The 14,585-nt window shown below is 45.9% G+C and overlaps 1 protein-coding gene across 6 annotated transcripts in view; it reads left to right on the top strand.

Moving 5' to 3' along the window:
- Window positions 1-14,109, top strand: part of SH3TC2 (SH3 domain and tetratricopeptide repeats 2) — a 64,854-nt gene extending 50,745 nt beyond the window's left edge. For 2 of the 6 annotated variants that reach the window (XM_047778993.1, XM_047778999.1), the window contains 5 exons: window positions 8,251-8,373; window positions 9,568-9,718; window positions 11,432-11,628; window positions 13,215-13,386; window positions 13,850-14,109. In XM_047778993.1, coding sequence (XP_047634949.1) covers window positions 8,251-8,373; window positions 9,568-9,718; window positions 11,432-11,628; window positions 13,215-13,386; window positions 13,850-13,929 — 723 coding nt within the window. In that variant the 3' untranslated portion in view covers window positions 13,930-14,109. Of the gene's footprint in view, window positions 1-8,250; window positions 8,374-9,567; window positions 9,719-11,431; window positions 11,629-12,499 lie in introns of all 6 variants that reach the window. The other 4 variants (XM_047778996.1, XM_047778994.1, XM_047778995.1 and 1 more) reach the window with 4 other exon arrangements.
- The last annotated feature ends 476 nt before the right edge of the window (window positions 14,110-14,585 follow it).

The following is a 14,585-nucleotide window of genomic DNA, read 5'->3' as shown; positions in this document are numbered from 1 at the left end:
TTAATGTGGTGTATGATGTTGATTTATTTGTGTATGTTGAACCAACCTCGTGAACCTGGGATGAATCCCAGTTGGTTGTGGTGTATGATCTTTTTTATATGTTGTTGGATTCGGTTGGCTAAAATTTTGTTGAGAATTTTTGCATCTATGTTCATCAAAGATATTAACATGTAATTTTCTTTTTTGGTAGTAACTTTGTCTGGTTTTGGTACTAGGGTGATGGTGGCATTATAGAATGTCTTTGGGAGTGTGCCTTCTTCTTCAACCTTTTGGGAAAGTTTAAGGAGGGTGGGTATAAGTTGCTCTTTGTATGTTTGGTAGAATTTGCCTGTGAAGCCATCTGGTCCTGGGCTTTTATTGGTAGGGAGTGTTTTTATTACATACTCAATTTCATTTCTAGTGATCAGTCTGTTCAGTTGATCTCTTTCTTCTTGGTTCAGTTTTGGCAGGCTGTAAATCTCTAGAAAGTTGTTCATTTCTTCTAGGTTGTCAAATTTGCCGGCATACAATTGTTCATAGTATTTTCTTATCCTTTTTTGTATTTCTGCAGTACCCATTGTGATTTCTCCTTTTTCATTTCGTATTTTGTTTATTTGGGTTTTTTCTCTCCTTTTCTTGGTGAGTCTAGCCAGAGATTTTGTCAATTTTGTTTACCTTTCCAAAAAACTAGCTCTTGGTTTTATTGATTTTTTCTATTTTTTAATCTCTATTTTATTGACTTCTCTATCTTTATGATTTCCTTCCTTCTTCTGACTTTAGGTTTTGTTTGTTCTTCTTTTTCTAATTCGTTTAGGTGGTGGGTTAAGTCATCGATTTGAGATTTTTCTTCTTTTTTTGAGTAAGGCCTATATCACTATGAATTCCCCTCTAAGCACTGCTTTTGTGGCATCCCATAGATTTTGAATGGTTGTGTCTTCATTATCATTTGTCTCCAGGTATTTTTTAATTTCCTTCTTGATTTCCTCGTTGACCCATTGGTGTTTTAGCAGCATGTTGTTGAGTCGCCATGTAGGCAGTTGTTTCTCATTTCTTCTCCTGTGGTTGATTTCTAGTTTCATGCCGTTGTGGTCAGAGAAGATGATAGAAATAATTTCTATCCTCTTAAATTTGTTGAGGTTAGCTTTGCGTCCCAGTATGTGATCAGTGCTTGAGAATGTTCCCTGTGCACTTGAGGAGAATGTGTATTCTGGTTTTTTTGGGATGTGGTGTCGTGAAAATGTCATGAAGTCTAACTTTTCTATTGTGTCCTTTAGGATCTCTGTTGCCTTATTGATTTTCTGTCTAGAGGATCTGTCCATTGCCGTGAGTGGGGTGTTAAAGTCTCCTACTATGATTGTATTTGCATCAGTTTCTCCACTTATGTCTGTTAGTGTTTGTTGTATGGATCTGGGTGTTCCTCTATTATGGGCATATATATTGTTGATTATAATATCCTCTTCTTGAATGGATCCTTTTGGCATTAAGTAGTGTCCTTCTTTGCCTTTCTTTATGGCCTTCACTATTTTGTCTGATATAAGTATTGCAGCTCCTGCTTTCTTGTCTTGTCCATTGGCATGAAATATCTTTTCTCATCCCCTCACTTTCAGTCTACATGTGTCCTTTGCCCTAAGGGGAGTCTCTTGCAGACAGCAGATTGTAGGTTTTTTCTTTTTTATCCAATCTGCCACTCTGTGTTTTTGATTGGAGTATTCAGTCCATTGACATTTAAGGTAATTATTGATAAATATGTATTTATTGCCATTTTAAACCTTGTTTTCCAGTTGATTCTGTTTCTCCTTTGTTCCTTTTTTTTTGGTTGGACGATTTCCACTTATTTTTATGCTTGTGTACTTTTCTTTTTAGTTTTTGTGAATGTAATGTTTGCTTTTGATTTGTGGTTCCCCTGTTTTTTAAGTACATTAACCCCTTCCTATATTTGCTAGTTTAGCCTGATAGGCATATAGGCTCAAACACATTATTTTAAAAAAAGAGACTATTTTCTTATTTTCCTTGCCCACATCCATCATTTTGAAGTCCTTTTTTTTTTTAACATCTTCATGTTTGTCCTTTTGCTGTTCCTTGTGTTTATCATCACTTTTACAGTAGGTTTTCCCCCCTTTTAGTTCTGTATGTTGGCCTACTTAAGTGATTGCTTTCCAATTGCAATTTCCTCCATCCTATTTTTTCTTACTTTTTTTTTTCTTCCAATTCTAGGGCTGCTCCCACAGCATATGGAGGTTCCCAGGCTAGGGGTCTAATCAGAGCTATAGCTGCCAGCCTACACCACAGTCACAACATGGGATCCAAGCCATGTCTGCAACCTATACCACAGCTCACGGCAATGCTGGATCCTCAACCCACTGAGCAAGGCCAGGGATCGAACCCACAACCCCATGTTTCCTAGTCGGATTTGTCAACCACTGAGCCATGATGGGAACTCCCTTCTTACTTCTTTTTTTATTTAGAGAAGCCCTTTCAGTATTTCTTTTAGAATGGATTTGGTATTGCTGCAATCTTTTAGTTTTTGTTTGTTGCAGAAATCCTTTATTTCCCCTTCTATTTTAAATGATATTCTTGCTGGGTAGAGTATTCTAGGCTACAGGTTTTTCTCTTTCAGAACTTTGAATATATCTTGCCACTGTCTTCTGGCCTGTAGTATTTGTGTAGAGAAGTCAGTTGATAGCCTTATGGGGTTCTCTTATAATATGCTTTGTTTTTCTCTTGCTGCCTTTAGAATCCTTTCTTTAAATTTACCTACTTTTATTATAATATGTCTTGTTGTGGGCCTATTTGGGTTAGACTTGTTTGGGGCCTTCTGTGCTTCCTATATCTTGATATCTGTTTCCTTGAGATTTGGAAAATTTTAAGACACAATATCTTCAAATGTATTTTCAATCCCCTTTTCTTTTTACTCTCCTTCTGGAATCCCTCTTACGCATAGATTGGCCCACTTTATATTATCCCATAGATCCCTTATATTGCTTTCATGTTTTTTCTTTTGGTTTGTTGTCTGCTGTCCTGATTGGGTAATTTCCATTATTGTATCTTCCAAGTCACTAATTTGTTCCTCTGAATTATTCTTTCTGCTCTTTAGTGCCTTTAGCATAGTCTGCATCTCTGCAAATGAATTTTCTAATTTTATGTTCCTCTTTATATTTTATAGTCCCTTTCTAAAGGAATCTGCCTTACTTTTTATCTCTGCTCTTAATTCATTGATATTCAGCCTTAATTCCTTCAGTATTTTCACCATCTCCGTTTTGAACTCAATGTCTGTCAGACGGCAGAGGTCTGTTTCATTGTTTGCTGCTTCAGGTGAATTTTCCTGTTATTTTAACTGGGAATGGTTCCTGAGCGTCTTCATCTTGCTTATGTTTTTCTTTTTCTCTGAGTTTAGGGTAGCTAAACTGTAGTCTCAGAGAGCTATTTCTCTGCAAGAGCACCCCTTTGTATATTGTGGGGGTTACTCTTTGTTTTTGGCATAGGAGTTTGGATATTTGCTGTCTCTTTCTTTGGTATGAGCAGGCTGTTATGCCACAGTGCTGAGTGTTTTTCCAGGGAGAAGGAAGCAATGGTTAGGGCTAGTAGTCAGTGCCTAGTTGCTGGGCTCTTAACAGCAGCAAGGACCTGTAGGAAGGTGGCACAGGCTACTTCTAGTTGCAGGGCCCTGGGAAGTGGTAATGAGCCTTAGGCAGATTTATGAGGTGCCCAGGGCATTTGGCAGTGGCAATGGTAGGGTGTATGAGTTCCCAGGGGAGGGAGAGCAACAACGGGTGGTGTTTGGTCACCATGCCATCTTCTGTGGTGCCTCCCAGGTGATTGGGGTCAGACATGGTACCTGTCCACACACCCCTGATGGTGGTGGGCCACACCCACCTCTGGAGCCAGAGGTAACTATGGTGGTCTGCCCCCACCACCTGTGGACCAGAAGCACCCCGTGCCACTTAGCCCACAAAGGAGGTGCTAGCCAGTTCTCCTAGTTGCAGGGTCTTGGGAGGGACAGTGATCCAGCGTCTGGGCGCTGCCCGGAGTGTTTGGCTGTGGCAGCAGCAGGGCAGGTGTGTTCCCAGAGGAGTGAGAGCAGCAGTGGGTGGTGCTCGGTTGCAATGCTCTCTTTTTTGCCAACCTCTGAGGTGACTGGGGTCACAGGTGGAGCCTGCTCACAGACCTCTAGTGGTGGCAGGCCATGCTTCCCTCTGGTTTCTGAGATGACTACTTTGGTTTGTCCCTGCCACCTGTAGGTCATACAAGGGGAGCTATGTCACGCTTAGCCCCCCGTGCCCTTAGCCCAGACAAGAAGCTTCTTGTGGGAGCCAGTGAAAGTGATCTGTTGCCACCTGTAGCCTGCGCCAGAGGTGCCCTGCCCTCTGAGAGCCTCTGCATGCGCGTGCAGGGAGATGCCTACTTCGGTCCGCCTCTCCTCCTCTCACCCTCCCCAACAGTGGCATCTTGCTTCTCCTGTGGGCCCAGACCTCCTCCCAGCTTCCCTTGGCTGTGGTGTTCCACTCTCCAACCCATGGTGCAGTGCTCCTTAGCCCCTCAGGCTGTCCCCACACAGCCAACCCTAGTCCTCTTCCCCAGAACTGACCTCTGCAGCCTGAGTCTCAGCACCCAGCCCTTGCCCAAGCGCCCCAGGCTGTGCCATCTGGGGAGGGGGTGCAGATGATCTGTGCAGCTCTCACTCTACTTTGCCTTTCCCAATCCACCTGCTGTGCTTTTCTTGGTGACTTTGAGGTCCCTCCATGTCAGCTGATCTACCCATCAGTTAGATGGCTTCCCAGGATGTGGGTTCTTTTTCTCCTTCACAGCTCCCTTTCAGGAATGTTAGTTCTGTCCTGATTCCTTTTCTCTCTCTCTTTTTTTTCTTTTTTGTTACCCATTTATGTCAAGAGTTTCTTGCCCCTTTTGGAGGTTTAAGTTCTGCCAGCATTCAATAGATGTTCTGTGCAAGTCACTTTACGTGTAGATTTTTTTTTTTTAATGTGTTTGTGGGATGAGGTGAGCGCGATGTCTTGCTCCTCCACCATCTTGGTCCTTTTCGGATTGTTTCTTACATTTGAATCTGTGATCAAGTTAGTTCATTTTTGTCTAGTGTATTGTAAGTTTGTGTTTTCTTTAAAAAAATTTTTTTTTTTGTGGATATCCATTTGTCTGAGCATCTGTTCTTGGTTAAAAAAAAAAAAAGATTAGTCTTTCTCCTAGTGAATTGTCTTGGGACCTTTGTTGAAATCAATTCATTATAAAAAGTAAGGTTTTATTTCTGGACTCTTAATTCTGTACTGATGAACTGAATTTCTTTCCTTGTTCCAGAAGCCCACCGTATAGCTTAATTAATGTGTTATATATAGTAAAATATGAAATCAGTGAAAGTTCTCCAACTTTATTCTTTCACCAAACTGTTTAGGCTGTTTTGCTACCTTTCATTTCCATATGAATTGTAGAATCAGCTGTCAATTTCTACCCAAAAAAAAGTCTGCTAGAATTTTTATAGAGACTGCATTGAGTTGATCAGTTTGAAGAGAGTTGCCTTCTTGATAATATGAAATCTTCTGAACAAGAATTACTTCTCTGTTTACTGAGATCTTTAATTTCTCTCAACAATTTTTTATATTTTTCAGCACATAGATCTTGTACCTCTTTATTATATTTAATTCTAAGTACTTAATTCTTTTCCATGCTATTGTGAATGAAATTATTTTGCTAATTTCTTTTTTATTAGTGTATAGAAATGCAATTGAGTTTTACATATTGCTTCCTATGACCTTTCTAAGCTTGTTTGTTCATTCTAGTCTGTTTTGTTTTATTTTCTTTTGGTGGGATCTTTGGGATTTTCTACACATAGGATCATGTTCTCTGCACTGAAAGTTCTAATTCTTCCATTTAAAGTTGGATGCCATTAATTTCTTCTCCTTCCTCCTTCCCTCCCTTCCTTTGCAATATGCATATATATGTTGTTCCACTGATCTGTATTTCTGTTTTTGTGCCCATACCATGCTGTTTTGATTATTCTAGCTTTTTAGTATAGTCTGAAGTCAGGGAGCCTGATTTCTCCAGCTCCCATTTTTCTTTCTCAGGATGGCTTTGGCTGTTCTGGGTCTTTTGTGCTTCCAAACAACTTTAAAATATTTTGTTCTAGTTCTGTGAAGAATGTCTTTGGTAATTTGATGGGGATTGCATTGAATCTGTAGATTGCCTTGGGGAGTATAGTCATTTCGACAATATTGGTTCTTCCGATCCAAGAGCATGGTATATCTTTCCATCTGTTTGTCATCTTCAGGTTCTTTCATCAGCATCTTATAATTTTAAAAGTGCAGGTCTTCTCAATTCCTAGGTATTTTATTCTTTTTGAGGCAATGGTAAATGGGATCATTTCTTTAACTTCACTTTCGATCTTTCATTGTTAATGTATAGAAATGCAAGAGATTTCTCTGTATTCGTTTTGTATCTTGCAGCTTTACCAAATTCATTGATGAGCTCTGGCACTTTTTTGGTAGGATTTTCTATGTATGGTATCAGGTCATTTGCAAACAGTGACAGTTTTACTTTTTTCTTTTCCAGTTTGTATTCCTTTTATTTCTTTTTCTTCTCCGATTGCCGTGGCTGGGACTTCCAAATTGATGTTGAGTGAAAGAGGTGAGAGTGGACATCCTTGTCTTGTTCCTAATCTTAGAGGAAATACTTTCAGCTTTTCATAGCTGAGTGTGGTGTTAGCTGTGGGTTTGTCGTATATGGCCTTTATTGTGTTAAGGTAGGTTCCTTCTATGCCCACTTTCTGGAGAGGTTTTTTTTTTTTAATCATAAATTGGTGTTTAATTTGTCAGAAGCTTTTTCTGCATCTATTGAGATGATGGTATTTTTTTTTTTGTCTTTTTGCTATTTCTTTGGGCCGCTCCCGCGGCATATGGAGGTTCCCAGGCTAGGGGTCGAATCGGAGCTGTAGCCACCGGCCTACGCCAGAGCCACAGCAACTCGGGATCCGAGCCTCGTCTGCAACCTACACCACAGCTCACGGCAACGCCAGATCGTTAACCCACTGAGCAAGGGCAGGGACCAAACCCGCAACCTCATGGTTCCTAGTCGGATTCGTTAACCACTGCGCCACGACGGGAACTCCCGATCGTATGGTTTTTATTCTTCAGTTTGTTAATGTGGTGTATCACACTGATTGATTTGCAGATATTGTGTCTTCTTTTCCTTTGGATGTAGAATATCTTTTTTGGTAGGTTCTAGTCTTTTTTGTCTGATGTTCACCAGTTGGTTGTGATTTTGGTATTTTGGTGAGTGCAGGTGAGCTCACGTCCTTGTACTCCTCCATCTTGACTCCATTCCCCAGACAGTTCAGTTCTGCCTTTTTTTCTCTAGAAGACAGAGGCCAGGGGAGCTGTTGGTGGCAGAACTCCTGACCTCAGGGTTTCACCTCACTGCCTCTATCTTTGTGGAATTGCACATGCAGTTAAAGAAACTGAGGAGTCTTGCCCTAGTAATCACTGGCCGGAACTGGCCCCGGGCCTCCCAACTGCCGCCTGGCTTGATCTTCTGCAGTCCTTCCCGCTGAGGTGAATCATTCTCTGTCTAAAGGAGTGTGAGGTCCTGTAGCTGTGCTGCAGATGCTCTGGTACATGCTTCACTCTTCTGCTTCCTCATCATGTTTTGTTCAGGTGCAGATTTCTTGAGAGAAAGAGGCCGTAGGCCTCAGAAGAAGGGTAATGGGCTGGAAGACGCTAGAATTCCTTTGCCGCTAACTCCCGATGTGAACTGCAGTTCCTTATTCTTTCTGAGCCTCGGTGTCTCCATTTGGAGAGTGTTGGTGTTGGATGACATCAGCGTTTTCCAAACTTCAGTCATTTATTCATCAAGTTCATGGTGTTTTCATGTCCCTGTACCTTCTGTACTGTTATTTATTCATTTTTCTTTGATTCAACTTCAAATCAACTTAGGTTTTTACACTGAACAATGCTATCTGAAATCAGAAGTTTTGAAATATTATTATTTTTTTCCAAAACACATTAAAATACATATTTAACTATTCAAACATAAAATGTTTGTCACTGTACTGCTAAAAATCATTTCTAGGGTCAACAGAGTAATCTCTCATACCATGATAGGGAAATGCCAGACTAGGGAATCCTCAAGGGTTTTTACCAGCCCTCTGAGTGTGGAGGACAGTTTAGGCTTAAGCCAGGTGGTCGGGATCAGTCCCCTGGACGTTAGGACGACCTTCTCCCCCCCCCCCCCCCCCCCCCCCCCCGTGACAGCAGTCTCCGTCCTCCCCAGGCAGCCATCCAGAAAGCCCTGAAGTCAGAGGAGCCCTCCCTGGCGCTCAGGCTCTATGAGGAAGCGGGCGATGTGTTCTTCAATGGGACCCGCCACAGGCACCGAGCTGTGGAGTATTACCGAGTAAGTCCTGGGCCGCTCGGGGCAGTGTCCGCAGCCAGGGCCTGGCACAGACGCAGGCGAGGCCACGTGGACTGGCTCCTGCGACCCCTTCTGCTCTCTTACTGGTGTTCCTTTATTCCCTTTCCACGTGTTCTCCCTCATTTTTAGTCTAGCAGGCTCTCAAAGACGAAGCTGATGAATTCTCAGGCTGGATGGATAAAGGACCCTTTCTGGGAGAATACACCGTAACAAAATTATGGCTTTGGGTGCATGTTACTTTACAGTTTGTAGTACATTTCTGTGTTCACCAGAGTGTCCCTAGGAACCGTTGCCGGCGTGGCGGGAGATGATTGGACGAACACTGGTACTTCACTATGGTTTTGCAAAGTATGCTTCAAAACATTTAAAATTTTTAAAATGTACAATACCAGTTCATTGAACCCATGATTTCACAGATATTATTGCAAAGAATGAGGCAAGAAAATAAGAGGTAATTTAGGAGATAATACAGATTATCGTATGTCAGAAATCATAATTGTTGTTTGCACTGACTGAATTTTGGGAAATCTCATTATCTTATTTGATCCTTAAGTGGTACTTGTTCGGATACTCCTCATCATTTGCTTGTCCAGTTGTTTATTCAGTCATAGACATTCCTCAAGCACCCAGTATAGACCAGGCCCAGAGCTCGGGGCAGGAAGAACAAGAACTCTGCTCCTGGCTGTTGAGGTGCTCATGCTCCTGTGTGTTTTATAGATAAAAATCCAGGGCTCAGAGAGGTGAAGTGACCTGCCCAACGTTCTGTCAAAATAAAAATAATGGAAACGACTGTCCACTGGGCACTCTCAGACCCTGCACACACTCCATGTGTGTGCTTTGTAGGTTAGCACTGTGGGCGCCAAGGGAGGGGGCACATAGCTGGGAGGCGAGTGCTTTCCTCCGTGACCTTGGGGGAAGTCATCTTCCCTTCCTGTTCTCAGTTTCAGAGCACCTGATGACCCTCATTCTTCCTCCTCTAAGGTCGGGGCAGAGCAGCAAGAGCAGGGACCAGGAGAGTGAGCTGAGAAAGGCAGCACAGAAGGTGGCCCTCGCCCCTTGGTTTTAGTCACCGCCGTCCCCCAACTCCTGGCAGTATGAAATAATAGCGCCTCCTAGCATGTGGCGCCTGCCGGTGATGCTGGGCCAGACTAAGGTTCCTTGTGCCTCTGTTCTCAGACTGGAGCTATTCCCTTAGCAAGGAGGATGAAGGCCGTGAGAACGGAGCTCCGGATTTTCAACAAGTTGACAGAGCTGCAGATCAGCCTGGAAGGCTATGAGAAGGCTTTGGAATTTGCCACCTTAGCAGCCAGGCTCAGCACCGTTGCAGGTAGGTGGTCCGAAGGGTCTGGGGTTTGAGTGGCAGGGAGTGACACTCCTTCAGGAGGGACAACCAAGTCCTAAGAACACCAGCTCTGGAGTCAGACTCTGTGGGTTCAGATCCTGGCCCAAGTATCAGGGAGCCCCCGGTTAAGCCAGCTGCTTAACAAATACCTCTTTTGTCATCAGCAAATCAGGGTTAAAAAGGGCCCCCGCATCCATGCAGTTGTGAAGACCAGTGAAAATCCAGGTAAAACCCACAGCACAGTGCTTGGTGTATAATCAGTCCTTGATAAGTGTTACCTGTGCACATTAATTATTATGTCATAGTTGCTATTACTGGTATTATCCTCTGAGTCCAGGATAAATGGTATTTTATCCTGTGCACAGGCAGTGCCCCTTTATACAAGCACTGGGCCTTGCTTTTTGATTAGTTGGTTATTAGCCAAGTGCATATTTTACCTGTGGAATTGAAATGTAAATGAAGTTCAGATTCTCCTTAACTAAGTAGCTAAAATAGCTTTCATGTACGATGAAAGCTACTGGGAAAGAATATAAGTCATTAAAACAGAAAAAAAAGGAAGAATAAAAAAAAAAACCTTATTTCAAATGTTGGTGCTTGAGGAAAAGCAGGTTTGATTAGCGGAGGCTTGATTCGATGTAGGGGCAGATAGAGTCTCCTTGGTGCTTCCAGAGGGACCTCTGGGCATTCTCAAGGGCATGAGATATGGTTGGTATGGGCTTTATTATGTTTAATGGCACTTCAGAGCCTTCTCCTCTTTTCCTGCCTTTTCCTTTACTGCCTGACTGTCTGCTAATTTCAGGAAGGCCTGGGGACCCGGGCAGCCCCCTTGGAGCATTCTTTATCCTTCCCCGAGTGGAAGCTGAAAGGAGGCTATATCCACCCTTTCATGTGCTTCCCCGGGACTCGATTTTTCCATATCACAGAGTTGGATTTTCCCTTTTAGCTTTGGCTTTTGGCCCTTTGAAGATTAAAAGTGATTTTTTTTAGATTGCATCAAACACCACCTTGCAAATACTGCAGAAGCATAATTGGAAGTCTTTGTTCCCATTAAAAGGCTACTTTGTATTAAAGGAGTTACTGACACAATAATCACATCAAAAAGCAAAACAAGTCATAGATCCATTAGATACCAAGATTCTAAAGCATGAGTTAAAAGAGGAAGGGTCTCTGTAGCTTATTTGAGACTGAAAACTGGTGCCTGGTCAGAGGGATGGCTGCTGGCAGCCCTAGAGCTCTCTCTGAAGAGAGGGACTTTCTGGGGAGAGGACACTTGTTATGGGAAGTTAGGGATTGTCAGAAATTCCTAGCTACTCCTGTCAAGATACTCTCCTCACAATATCCCATCCCAGGGACGTGGAAATGCTGTCTTCCCCGAACCCTGAGTTGCAGTGCCCTCCATCGCAAGGAGGAAATTCTCCTTGGGGACGGCCCCCGAGAACTTGTCGGGAACACAGACTCCCGTTCGTCACCCTCACAGATCCCTGCGCTTTCTCTTGTACCAGCTCTCGCAGGTGTGCTCTACCTTTGTGGGCTGCTTAAGGATTGTCTGGGTCCTAAGGAGACAGGAGGCAGGGTTTCTCCTTTGTTTGCTGGCTCCCCCGCTCAGTCCCCGATGCCTGGGGGACCTCCCAAGCACGGTGTGAACGCGTGGGCTACGCGGAGCGTGGCGGGAGGACCTCTCAGTCTTCCGATTCCTAGGGGATCGGAGGCAGGAGCTGGTGGCCTTCCACCGTCTGGCTACTGTGTACCACTCTCTGCACATGTATGAGATGGCTGAGGACTGCTACCTGAAGACTCTGTCCCTCTGCCCACCCTGGCTGCAAAGCCCCAAGGAGGCCTTATACTATGCCAAGGTCTATTATCGTCTGGGCCGACTCACGTTCGACCAGCTGAAGGTAAGAACCAGGCCTACGAGGCCATCTGAGACTCATGTCCAACTGAAGTCCTCCCCGACCCTGAGCTTTCAGGGGAGAGTGCAGGGCTGGCACGGGGAGCGTTGTCTCAGAGGGCGGGTGCTGGCCCCTCTGGGAACACAGCAGCTCTCCACGTGGCCGCTGGGATACTCAGAGAGGGTTCTGTCTCTGCTAAGGAGATGGTCCTAGCTCCTCTTCTTGTCCAGCTGGGACCTCTGGGGCCACCTCATCCGCAGATACTGTGGGCACATGGCCTAGTGCCATGAGCTCTTCTAGGGCCTGGAAAATACATGAGACCCAGACAGTACATGAGACCCCAAAAGAACTGTGAGCTCCAAAGTTAAAATTAATTCTTAACTTTATGTCTTGAAAATGTTATAGATGAACTAGTCAGTTGCTATTCTTTATAAAATTCTACAAACTATATGAGAAATCTAAGTTCATGTTAGTCTGTTTGCTGTAATGACATGCATGGTATTAGAGTGTAAGCATGCCTGGGGCCTGAGCAGCTCTTAGCCTGGATTGCTCTGCTGGAGCTGGTCCAGCCACTTCCAGGACTCTGTGGTCTGCCATTCTCAGTCACTGTTCAGGTCCTGGGCCTTGTCCCCGGACACTTGCTTCCCCTTAGCAGAGGACACTGTCTGCTCCAGCACAGCCCTTAATGTCTTCACACAGTGGCTTCTGAGTCGTGCCTGTGTTTGGCCCCCAGAGGACCCTGAGGACAGCTCCGCTGTCTTTTTCTTCTTTGCCAGGGTTTTTCTGACCTGATTTTATTATTGACTTATGAGGGTTAATGGGAACCAGACATCCCTTTTTGAGTCTCACCCGAGGAACCATGTGTTCTGCATCCCAGCCATGTCGTAGAGACGATGGGAATCATGAAGAACTTGCCCCAGTGACCTTGCATTTGTCCGACAGCTCCCAGGAAGTGGGACAAAGTGTGCGAGACTGATTGCATTAACTGAGGGCTCTGGGGCTTGCACGGGGAAGCGCTCTACTGGGGCTAGCCGAAGCAAAGAAGGAGATTTATTGGCTCAAGGAACTGGGAAGTTCAGGGGTACGTTTAATCTCAGGTAGTCCTGGAAGCTGGGGCTCATCATGGTTTTCCCCACCTCTTCGTTTCTCTCTTGGCTCTGTAGGTTTCTGCTTCTGTCTGGTTCTTGGCTTTTTTCTCTGCAGTTATTGGTAGGCTCAAGCCCGCAGCTAGAAGGGTGAGGGACTGTGTTAGGTCGCACCTGAAAGGTCCCAGGGGTGGCTTACGGCAGGTCATCTTGAATCCTTTACACATCGCTGGAGCTCTGTGCCCGGGGCAGTGCTGCTTCCTGATGGTCTGATCCGAGCTAAGGAGCTGCTCCTGGGCCTGGGGGGGAGGGCCACTGGGGTCGCACTGTCCTGACATGCAGTGGGACTATGTGGGGAGGCTCCTCCACGGAGCCTGGGGAAGGCGGCAGGGAAGGCTGTGAGACAGACCAAAGCTAGTGTTGGGAGCACTCCCAGCACTTCCTCCCGGCCTCCCTGGGACGTGTCTGCTAATGCTCTCTCTTCTCTGCCCCTGTGCCACCGGTTAGGATGCCCACGATGCCACTGAATACTTCGGGCTGGCCCTGGCTGCAGCGGTCCTGCTGGGTGACGAGGAGCTGCAGGATGCCATCAGGACCAGGCTGGACAGCGTCTGCCGGAGCGCGCTGTGGCACAGCAGCCCCTCTGGGCATTCCTCAGAGAGGGCGCGGTGGCTGAGCGGTGGGGGCCTGGCCCTCTGAGGCCAGCTGTTCTGTCTCTGACCCCTCGCTGTGGCTGGGAGCCACCTCTCTGCCCTAGGTTCTTAGCCACTAATTTGGGGTCCGAGTCATCCCCTGGCCAGGTTCTCCTCTCGCGGTGGGAGGAGTGCAGTCTGGAGGGAGAGGACCCCTTCCAGGTCACACAGGATGTGGGCAGGGTGGCAGGGACAGGGTCCTGGCATTGTGTCTAGAGCCTTTCCAGTAGACTGTGGCCCTGCAAAGCACTTTCTAGACACATGGTTCTGGAGAAAATGAGAACCCTTGCCCCTAGAAAAGCTGTCTCCTTCCTCAGTGAGGAAAGCGGACACTGCTCTGGAGAGAAGGGGAGCAGGTCGGCCCTTGTTCCCCTCGGTGGCTTTTCTCAGGGAAGCATTCCTCCCCTTGTCCGTAGAAAAACTGCGTATTTCTTTCTAATCTCTGTTCAGCCGGAGGAGGCGTCGCTCCTTGTCGTGCGGACTGGCAGGTGGAAGTCGACCGTGTTCTCAGCCCCGAATGCACAGGGTGAGCTCTGAGGCAGAGGCGCCGTCGCCCTCCTACCCCAAGGTCCTGCTCCCCCGTAACCGCCCATAACCCCCGGGAAGCCTCCCAGGGGTCAAGGCTGAAAAATTGAGCTCCAAGATCATTATGACGTCACCTGCCTGTCAGTAGTGTGTATTATTAAATATTGCTCATGTTCATTGTTTCACACCTTTGTCTCCTTCGTGATGGGGAAGATGAGGGGAGGGATTTAAAGGATGTGTTGTGTTTCCAGGGGTCATCTTGATTCCAGGGTTGCTCCTGTGCAGGCATCTCCCCTCCTTATCCATCGCTGCACAGTTCACGTAATGGCTTGGAATGTTCATTGTCTGACAGCTTCTGTGGGAAGGCGGGGGTCCAGGCTGGACTCAGCTGGGTCCTCTGGCTCAGAGTAGCTCCCAAGTTTGCAGTCAAGGGGTCAGCTGCACCTGCAGGCTTCTCAGCCTCAGCAGGCTTCCCAGGGAAGGTTCTGCCTCCAAACTTACTCACACTGCTCTTGGCAGGAGTCAGTTCCTTGCCCTCTCCAGAGACTGCCCGTGGGTCCTTGCTTTGTGGGCCTCATAGGGCAGCATGTGGCGTGGCAGCCTGCTTCATCAGAGAACAGGTGGGAAGAGCAACAGCAGGAGTGAGGGTCGCTGCTCGCTG

The sequence above is a fragment of the Phacochoerus africanus genome, chromosome 4, assembly GCF_016906955.1.
Source record: "Phacochoerus africanus isolate WHEZ1 chromosome 4, ROS_Pafr_v1, whole genome shotgun sequence".
Classification (NCBI taxonomy): Eukaryota; Metazoa; Chordata; class Mammalia; order Artiodactyla; family Suidae; genus Phacochoerus; species Phacochoerus africanus.
This window is presented reverse-complemented; position numbering and strand designations above follow the sequence as displayed.